The sequence below is a fragment of the Euleptes europaea genome, chromosome 2, assembly GCF_029931775.1.
Source record: "Euleptes europaea isolate rEulEur1 chromosome 2, rEulEur1.hap1, whole genome shotgun sequence".
In the NCBI taxonomy this organism is placed as follows: Eukaryota; Metazoa; Chordata; class Lepidosauria; order Squamata; family Sphaerodactylidae; genus Euleptes; species Euleptes europaea.
The window spans coordinates 111,245,593-111,255,045 of NC_079313.1; the positions used below are offsets into that span (position 1 = coordinate 111,245,593).

A 9,453-nucleotide genomic window follows, 5' to 3' on the forward strand; every position below is an offset into this window, starting at 1 on the left:
GCGTGATTGCTGGGCGGGCAGCTCAGCGGTTCCTGCCCCCCCGCCTATCAGCTGTTGGGCAAGGCGGGCTTCCTTTGGTAGACCTGGCCTCCGGCTGAGTCCCATTGGGAGGCCATGTCTACCCACTGGCTTTCTTGGAGGTAGACCTGGACTCCGAGGAGGGGAAAAAGTCCCCCTTCAGAGGCCAGGTCTACCAATTGGCTTCTAAGGGCCTCCGGAGGTCAGGTCTACTGCCAAGAAAGCCAGTGGGTAGACCTGGCCGGAGGCCAGGTCTACCAATAGGCTTTTATGGCGGTAGACCAGGCCTCCAGACAAGGACTCCAGACGGGGAGGGGGAAATGGCAGGGACTTACAATTAAATTTTTATCAATAAATAAGATCACTATTAAGTATGATATCAAGTTTTATTCAGTGTACCTATAGTTTAATTAAGACTTAAAACTGTAATTAAAGTTTATTAAGTTAATAAACAGTGTACCTACCTATATAGTTTAAGTTTAAGAAATTTGGCTCTCAAAAGAAATCTCAATCGCTGTACTGTTGATATTTGGCTCTTGTGACTAATGAGTTTGCCGACCCCTGCCCTAGGAAGCCCACAAACAAGACGACTGCAGCAGCATTGTCCTGCCTGTGTTCCACAGTACCTAAGATAATAGACATGCTTCTCTGATCCTGGAGAGAATAGAAATGCATCTTGACTAGTATCCATGTTGACTAGTAGCCATGAATAGCCCTCTCCTCCACAAACATGTCCACTCCCCCTCATTATTTGGTCATCACCAAGCATTCAGCATGACATGAGAGAGCGTTTAAACACCACTATATTTTCTGTCTTGTCATAGTTACATATAGCTGCAGCCAACGGCTACCTTCATGCAGCTGAGATTCTTCTAGACCATGGAGCAAGGCTGGACCTCCAGGACTGGGATGGCTGGGAACCCCTCCATGCTGCCGCCTTCTGGGGACATGTATGTGTTTTTTTTTTAGAGCTGTTTGCATAACTCCTTCCCCCTGGTTTGTGGAATCAGCTGAGCATGTTGGGTAACTTCCTTCATTCTAGATGCAGATGGCTGAGTTGTTGGTGTCCCACGGTGCAAGTTTGAATGCCCGGACAGCTATGGATGAGATGCCAATAGGTGAGCTGTCCCCTTCTCTCATTTCTAAACTTGGACAAATCAATGAGGCTCTCTTAGACAGCACATATAGAGTTCTATATATCTTGTTTCCCTGTATCCCGTTTCTATAGTGGTTAAGGGCGGTGGTTTAGAGCAATGGACTCTGATCTGGAGAACTGGGATTGATTCCCCACTCCTCCACATGAGCTGTGGAGGCTAATCTGGTGAACTGGATTGGTTTCCCCACTCCTCCTACATAGGAAGCCAGCTGGGTGACCTTGGGCTAGTCACACTCTCTCAGTCCCACCTGCCTCACAGGGTGTCTGTTGTGAGGAGGGGAAGGGAAGGTGATTGCAAGCCAGTTTGATTCTTCCTTAAGTGGTACAGATAGCTCACATATAAAAACCAACTCTTCTTCTTCTCTTTCTCCTCCTCCTTCTCTTGGGTGTGAAGTAGTGGTTAAGAGTGCCAGACTAGGATCTGGAAGACCCAGGTTCAAATCTCAGCTCTGTTGTGGAAGTTCACTGGGTAACCTTGGTCCATTAAATGCATGAACGCCTGAAGCTGCCTTATACTGAATCAGACCCTTGGCCCATCAAAGTCAGTATTATCTACTCAGACTGGCAGAGGCTCTCCAGGGTCTCAGGCAGGGGTCTTTCACATCACCTACTTACCTAGCCCCTTTAACTGGAGATGCCGAGGATTGAACCTGGGACCTTCTGCATGCCAAGCAGATGCTCTACCACTGAGCCACGGCCCCTCCCCTTCACAACACTCAGCCTAAACTAGTTCACTGGGTTGTTGTTGTGAGGATATGGATAAGAGTTATTGTTCTTGCAGGGAGATTGATGGTGTATGCTGCTTTGGATCCCCATTGAAGAGAGACAGACAAATGGAGTATAAATATCCAAGTCGATAAATTGCAGCTGATGTTAGGGGAACCTGTGATCTGATCCCCACCCATGTAATTTACCTTTAAAAAGCAACTACAGAGATGGAGGGGGGCTGATATGGTTTGGAGTTGCAGTTCTAAGTAAGGGTGAGAGTTTGCAAGGGATGACTTACATTCATCCCTTTTTACCCTTCTCACCCCTCCCTTTTCTGTCTCTATTCTCTTTCAACCATACACTGCTTAAATTTACATTAAAGCTTCTTGGAGCAGGCCCTGATCTGTTAAACTACGCGACTCTGCAAGTGGCATGTACCGTTAAGGGTGCCGTGTTATTATTAAAGAGCATTTTGGCCCCACAAATTTTTAAGCAAACTGCAGGAGATGTCGCCCTGCAGAATCTCCAATAACAGATCATCTTTGTCACGATCCCAGACTCACGTAGCTTTTCACATCAGCTTGTTCTTTAGTCAGTAACCTACAGAGTTTGGCATTACAGACCAAGTCCTCAGACCAGATTCCCTGATGTAAATGGAGAAGGGTGGGCAGGTTAAGTTATTGCCCTTATAGCCTGTCCCCAATCTGAAGTAGGAAACAGGCTGTTTTAAACCTTTCCAGGGGGGAAGGCACTTCACCCCTCTCCAATGCTGTTTTTTAGAGATTAAATTAAATTGACCAACGATTTCCAGCATTACATGTAGGTTGACCCTTCGTTTCTCTTGTCCTGGCGTCTTCAGGACAGCCGAAGTTGAGTGTCAAGCTGAGCTTTAGTTATTTCACAGGCCTTTTGCATTGCTGGTCCCCCAGTAGTGGTCAGATTAATCCATGTGATTCAAAATGGAGTGTTGGGGAAAGGAGCGAATGATGCAAAGACACTTCCCAGGAAAACTGTTCACTTAATGTTTGGGTACATCTCCCATTTGGTTGTTGTTGTTTTTTAATTGTTTTAGACCTCTGTGAAGAAGAGGAGTTTAAAGTCCTGCTCTTAGAACTGAAGCATAAGCATGATGTCATCATGAAATCCCAGATGAGACACAAATCCTCTTTGAGCAGGAGGTCATCCAGCACTGGGAGCAGAGGGTGAGTAGCAAAAACATATCTGTGGGATGTTCATTTGTCTGCCAAGGCCAAGCTTTGCAGCCTGAGTTTTAGTGAGTTTCCTAACCGGCTGCATTTCACTTGGTATGAAGGCAGAGAATTTTCTCGGCATTACCACTGCTTAGGCGTAAGCCCTATGTAAGGGCCTAGCTGCAGATTACATTTCACACTTGTTCTCCACAGGGACTCTTAGTCAGACATGAGTTCCCCATCAGACATCAGCTGTGAGTTCCCCCGGTGAGAACTCAATTCTCATTTGAATTGTGGCTTGCAGAGATACATGGGCTTCTGCCTTCCTCCCAACACCATTTTCCTGAACCAAAATGAGCCAAGGAAGCATTGTTTGTCACCTTGACACTGTTTTACCAGGTTGATAATTGCATACACATTTTATATGGGAGGCATATACAGCCCAGTGTAACAACTTGTAGACAATCTAACCAGATGTTTGTATAATTGGAAATATACTATATACACGCCTGATATATAATCGTCTGAATATGTTTATATATCTGTAAATATGTATGTATGTTTTACATGGGTTTCGATTGACCACTGAGGAAGGCCAAATAGGCCAAAACAGGTCTGGCATGTGGTTACAGTATATCAACCTTAGGAAATGTCATTGTGCTGTTTTAACTCTTTTTTAAAATATGTTTTATCTTGACATAGTGCTTTAAATAAATTATATTTTCACTATCAATTTATTTTATTTATCCCACCTAACCTTGGGTACCCAGCTGTCCCCTTGGTGTCTCCACATTCTGCCTATCAGTATACATCGAACCCACCCCCCTCCTAACAAATAGCATCCTTCTCACCACACACCATGGTCCCAATCCAAATCAGGGCCCAACATGTTTGAGAACTGAGTTCCCAGAGGGTTACTTTCAGCTGACATCTAACTAAAAGTCCCTGTAGAGGGCAAGGTAAGACGTAGTTAGACCCTTAAAAACAAGCCTACCAGGTTAATAAAAGCAGGTGTAGTGGGCAAATATACTCATCTGTAAATTAAAATTATACCTAAGGAAAGTTTTTGTTCCCTCCTCCATTGACATCAGGGCATCTGGTCTGAGGTCTTGGTCTGTAATTCCAAGCTCTGTGGGTTATTCACTAAAAAACAAGCTGATGTGAAAAGCTACGTGAGTCTGGGATTGTGAGAAAGATGATCTGTTATTGGAGATTCTGCAGGGCAACACCTCCTGCAGTTTGCTTAAAAATTTGTGGGGCTAAAATGCTCTTTTATAATAATGCAGCACCCTTAATGGTACATGTCACTTCCAATGTAAATTTAAGCAGTGTGTGGTTGAAAGAGATTAGTGACAAAAGGGAGATGAGAGAAGGGTAACAAGGGATGAATATAAGTCATTCCTTGTAAACTCCCATCCACTCATATCTAGCTGGGCCATTAATTATGAGAGCCATTTGTGAAGTTTTTGTTTTTAAAAAATATTGTGTTTATGAAGAGTTCTAAATTGGATCACAAATATGTGACTGTGCATTGTTGCACTGCCATTGTGGATCCCCTTCTGGAGAAGGGAGCAGTAGTAGCTGAGCTGAGAAAAGTGTGTTATATTCAGGCTTTGTATTGGGGGGCGGGTGAGGATTAAAGAGCTAACATCTCAACTTATTCTCAATTTTACAGGCTGTTCAAAGCAGCACTTGTTTACCGGAATTGAATGAGAGCCATCTAGTGGTCACATGTGGTCATTGGAATCGATGCTTTTGTATAAATCATAGGGCAGAGTTATTTTAGAAATGTAGAACAGTTAGATTTGAATCCAGTAGGCACCTCAGAGCAGGGGTGTCGAACTCATTTGTTACAAGGGCTGGATATGACCTAAATGTCACTTGGTCGAGCTGGGCCATGTGTACCATAAAATTTAATTTCAGGTACCGGAGATACAAACTTTATAGAAGACACAAGCAAAGCCAATTTGTGAATATTTTTTTACATAAAATATGAACATGCTTAAAACAATACCACTCTTACAGTATTTTTTAAAATTTAACAGTCTTTGATCATTCACACCCAGGACTGGGGGCGGGGTAGGGTTTGTCTCAGCTGGCTCGCGGGCCGGATAAGAGGTCTCAAGGAGCCGCAGCCAGCCCATGGGCCGTATGTTTGACACCCCTACCTTAGAGGCCAACGAGATTTTCAGGGTATAAGCTTTCGACAGTCAAAGCTCCTTTCATCAGACACAAGTAGGAAATGTATCATCTCTACAAATGTCACCGCCCTTTTGCATGTTTGCCTACTCATAATACGTTGTGCATGTATTTGTATGAATGTGCACATATATTGTGTGTGATAATCAAGTATCAGGAAACATTTTATGAGAACATAAACCACAAGCACCAGTTTTGTCCATGCCATTTAAAGTGCTGCTGAGCCTCTCCCCCACTGCTGGCATACATTTCGGGAAAGAGAACTGAAGTTTATATGCATATTTTACATGCATATTGTATATGCAGAAACCAGTGTGGTGTAGTGTTTAAGAGTGTCAGACTAATATCTGGGAGATCCAGGTTCAAATCCTCACTCATGCCGTGGAAGCTCACTGGAAGATCTTGGGCCAGTCGCACTCTCTCAGCCTAACTTACCTCACAGGGTTGTTGCAAGAATAAAATGGAGGAGAGGAGAATTATATAAGCTGCTTTGGGTCTCCATGGGGGGAAAAGGTGGGGTATAAATGAATTGAACAAATAAATAAATTCATTTCAAACTGATTTAAAGAGGAAGGCGGGCTTATTGTCACATTCTCTGGGTTTTTGTGCTTCCTATGGAACAGATTCCATCCATCAGAAGTTCAATTTTAGTTACCTGTCTACAACTTTTTCTACTTAATTGTACACATTTAAGATTTTTTTCCATTTAACTCTCCTATGTATGGTGTATAGTTGGCATTATCAACAGGTATATTTCAACAACTAGAAAATCGTGCCACCAGGGGAAAGGGAAATCCTAAGGGCACTTTCCTAGAAGTAAGCCCCAGATTTACTTCTGAGTAGAGTTAAGTAGACCTGCTTAGGACTGCACTCAAAACTTAAGACAAGGAAAAAGAGAGCACAGTAGAACCCCTTCACCCCACTCTTTTGGTGTTGGATTTACTTTCCAAAACTTTGTGTTCCCTCATACTGTACATTGAGACCATAATACATTTGGACATTGGGTTGCTTTTTGGTTTTGAATGTTTCAGGTTGTCTGCCATTAAGCTTTCATCTTGATATCTGGAAACATATAATTTTAAATAAACGAATGATTCTAACAAGAATAGCAGATAAGCCAAGTCCTGGGCAGATAGTGTTTGGAGTGAGATAGATCTGAACAAGGAGCTAAGTGTGAGGAGGGAGGGACAAGCAGTACAAATGAAAGTGAAACCTTTTGAGCAGAATACTCCACAAGTCTTTATGTAGAAAACCATAATTTAAATCTAGTCTTACTGACAAGTGATTTAAATCGTGATCGAAATCAATTTGATTTAAATCCAGTCCACCCTGGAGGAACTGTACAAGAAGAATGGCTGTCCCATTTCAATAAAAGTGTTTCTATCTTCTGTTTTGAACATCTGTTTTTCAGGAAAGTGGTTCGGAGGGCAAGCCTTTCTGACCGAACAAACCTTTACAGAAAGGAATACGAGAAGGAGGCCATTGTTTGGCAGCAAATAGAATCTTCCGAAGAGCAAAGAACTTCTGTGTACGATGGTGACATCAGGGAAGTTTGTTCCAATCAGGAGAACACAGATCCGGTAAGAGACAAAGTTATCAAGATCTCTCCATCCATCATAATTAAGCAATTTCCATTCAGGAATCTCTACAAAGGCTGTTTGTATTGTACACTCCAAACTACAGCAGAAAGCCCACTATCTCAAATTCTAACATGTGATCAATTATTAGGGGTCTACAGCAAATAAATAAATAAATCATATTTGTTTTGTATCTGGATATATTGCAGCCAAAAAATATTGGTTTTCCTGAGTTCCAAATACGGGTGTGGTATCAGGATCTGTTTTTTTTTCCTGGATTCCAATATTTTTCAGCTCCATTATTTCCTATGAGGAATCTTTCTGGGGAACTGAGGGGGTGTTTTTAAAGATACTGGCACCAAAAATGCAGGGGAGCTACTGGTGCCTATCCTTTAAATAACCCCCCAATTTCAAGTCAGTTGGACCAAGGGGTCCGACTCTATGGGTCCCTGAACAAGGTGCCCCCAGCCATCTCCATTATTTCATATGGAGGGGGGGGGAGTGGAAAAGGTAAAACCTGATAATGTTCCCCCATAGGAATGGTGCAAGGTATTGCCAAGCCCAACCAATGTAAAATCTGAGAATCTGCACCTATTGAAAACACAAGAATCTCAACCTATGTGAAACACAAGAATCTCAATGTAAAACATGAGAATCCACCCAAAAGAAGCCCCATGAACTCAACACAAGCCAGCTCGAGCAAAGAACAAACTTAAAGACAACAAAACACTTGAAACTGACAGAATCCTACCTAAATCAGCCTGACAAACTGATACCAAGCCCTGGGAGACAGAGAATCATGGGCAGACGGGGGGAGGAAGAGAAGGGGGGGGAGGAAAAAAAGAGTCATGGGAGCCTGGAAATGTCAGCTCCCAATATTCCTGGTTAATCCTGAATATTTCTGAATTTTAGGGGGATCTATTTTTTGGTATTCCAAAAATCCCAGATATATTTGGGAGACCCAAATTAATTTTAAAAAAATACCTATAAAGTATTTTTTGGATATATTTTCGGACAAGAAATATCTGAATGCATATCCCTTTCTGATGTAGCCTAACATCAGCCTTTTGTTTGATCAGTCTAATAATGTAACTGTCCCCCTCCCAGGCAATTTGGATACATTTTGTTAAAATGAAAAAGTACCATATTTACTCAAAAGGAAGACCACGTTTTTTTCTAGCTATGTTGTCAAGAAAAGAGGGAATTGTCTTACTTTTGCATACAAGTTACAAGTAAGTATAGTAATATTTTTTTAAATTGTGTATAACATTTGGGGGTCATATTTTATTCAGGGTTTTCTTCATTTCAGGTAAATACAGTAGATAAGGCTCTTCTGTGCAAGCCATTGGCTATTTACAATAATACAAAGGCCTCAGTAAAGTTATCATAGTGGGGGGGAAAGCAGCATGTGAAACTGATACTGTGGTGCATGAAAATCAGTAAACATGGACACAAAATGTCAGTCAGATAATAGATGGGTAGCCATTGCTGAACGTCCTATATCCCTTTGCCATTTCAGAACTCTTCTCTAGATTCACCCACCCTCCTTCCTGAGTTGGCCAGCAAAAGCACGCAATGTGATTCAGAAACTCTGCTCCAGAACGGGCTGAGCTTATCCTCGGCTACTTACCAATATTCTATCCCCAACGGAGACGTTTGGAAAATGCATTCTGCCCTAGACAGCGATACTAGCCAAGCACTGCCCTATGATACCCTGGGGGTCCCAGATGTTCATCAGATCTGGGGGGGCTACAAAGAGAGGAGCCACCAAACCCTCTCTGAGCTGAAACGGCAGAGGGCCGCAGCCAAGCTCCTCAACCACCCTTTCATCAGTACGCACTTTGGCAGCAACATGGGCGGCGCGACGGAAAACGGAGGAGAAGCTAAAGAGCACTTGATCAATTCCAGGACTCCTTCGTACACAGCCAATGGGACCTCAGTTTATTACACAGTGTCGAGCGGCGACCCGCCTCTCTTAAAATTTAAAGCTCCCATGGAAGAAATGGAGGAGAAGGTGCATGGGTGCTGCCGGATATCATGATCTAAGTTCATTCCTAACTAGAGGAGACGTACCAGGTTGGGCGGGGCATGTTTTATCCATCACTGAGTCTGGGCTGTTGACCACTGCTAAATGGGAGAATCTGGATGAGTCATCTGAAGCTCAGCCAGGTTTTAGTCATCTTTAGTACCTTACGTTGCTTTTGCAGTTCCATTAAAAAAAAAATCAAGCAGCTATAGGCAGCAAAGCGAAGTCCAGGAGAGGAGACAAGTCCTTATTGCGCATGCGAGGCTACCAGAGTAAAAGCGCTCTAAGCACATTTCATTTCAAGCCCGTCCCTGCTTTCTAACCTCCTAGGGCCATGGTGCTCCCGAAAACTAACCCTTTGGGGACAAACCCTCCCGAGTCAACTCATCCTTAGTGTGCCATTATCCAGGGCGCATCATCCAAACCCAGCACTTTTTTTTTTACAAGAAAACTTAGTTGACTGCTTAGTTGATCCAGTTTGTTTGCCCAGAGGTGAAGCTTTTGCACACACGAGACATATGCACTTTAATAATGACCAGCCTGAACATTTCACTTTTTAGGTGAGAACACATTTGGGAC

The 9,453-nt window shown here is 43.0% G+C and overlaps 1 protein-coding gene across 1 annotated transcript in view; it reads left to right on the plus strand.

The window, feature by feature from the left end:
* The window catches only part of PPP1R16B (protein phosphatase 1 regulatory subunit 16B), a 96,763-nt gene extending 87,656 nt beyond the window's left edge, over positions 1-9,107 (plus strand). Inside the window, exons 6-10 of the mRNA XM_056844649.1 lie at positions 843-968; positions 1,061-1,136; positions 2,955-3,084; positions 6,683-6,851; positions 8,368-9,107. Of these exons, the coding sequence (XP_056700627.1) occupies positions 843-968; positions 1,061-1,136; positions 2,955-3,084; positions 6,683-6,851; positions 8,368-8,889 (1,023 nt within the window). The 3' untranslated portion in view covers positions 8,890-9,107. The remainder of the gene's footprint in view (positions 1-842; positions 969-1,060; positions 1,137-2,954; positions 3,085-6,682; positions 6,852-8,367) is intronic.
* The last annotated feature ends 346 nt before the right edge of the window (positions 9,108-9,453 follow it).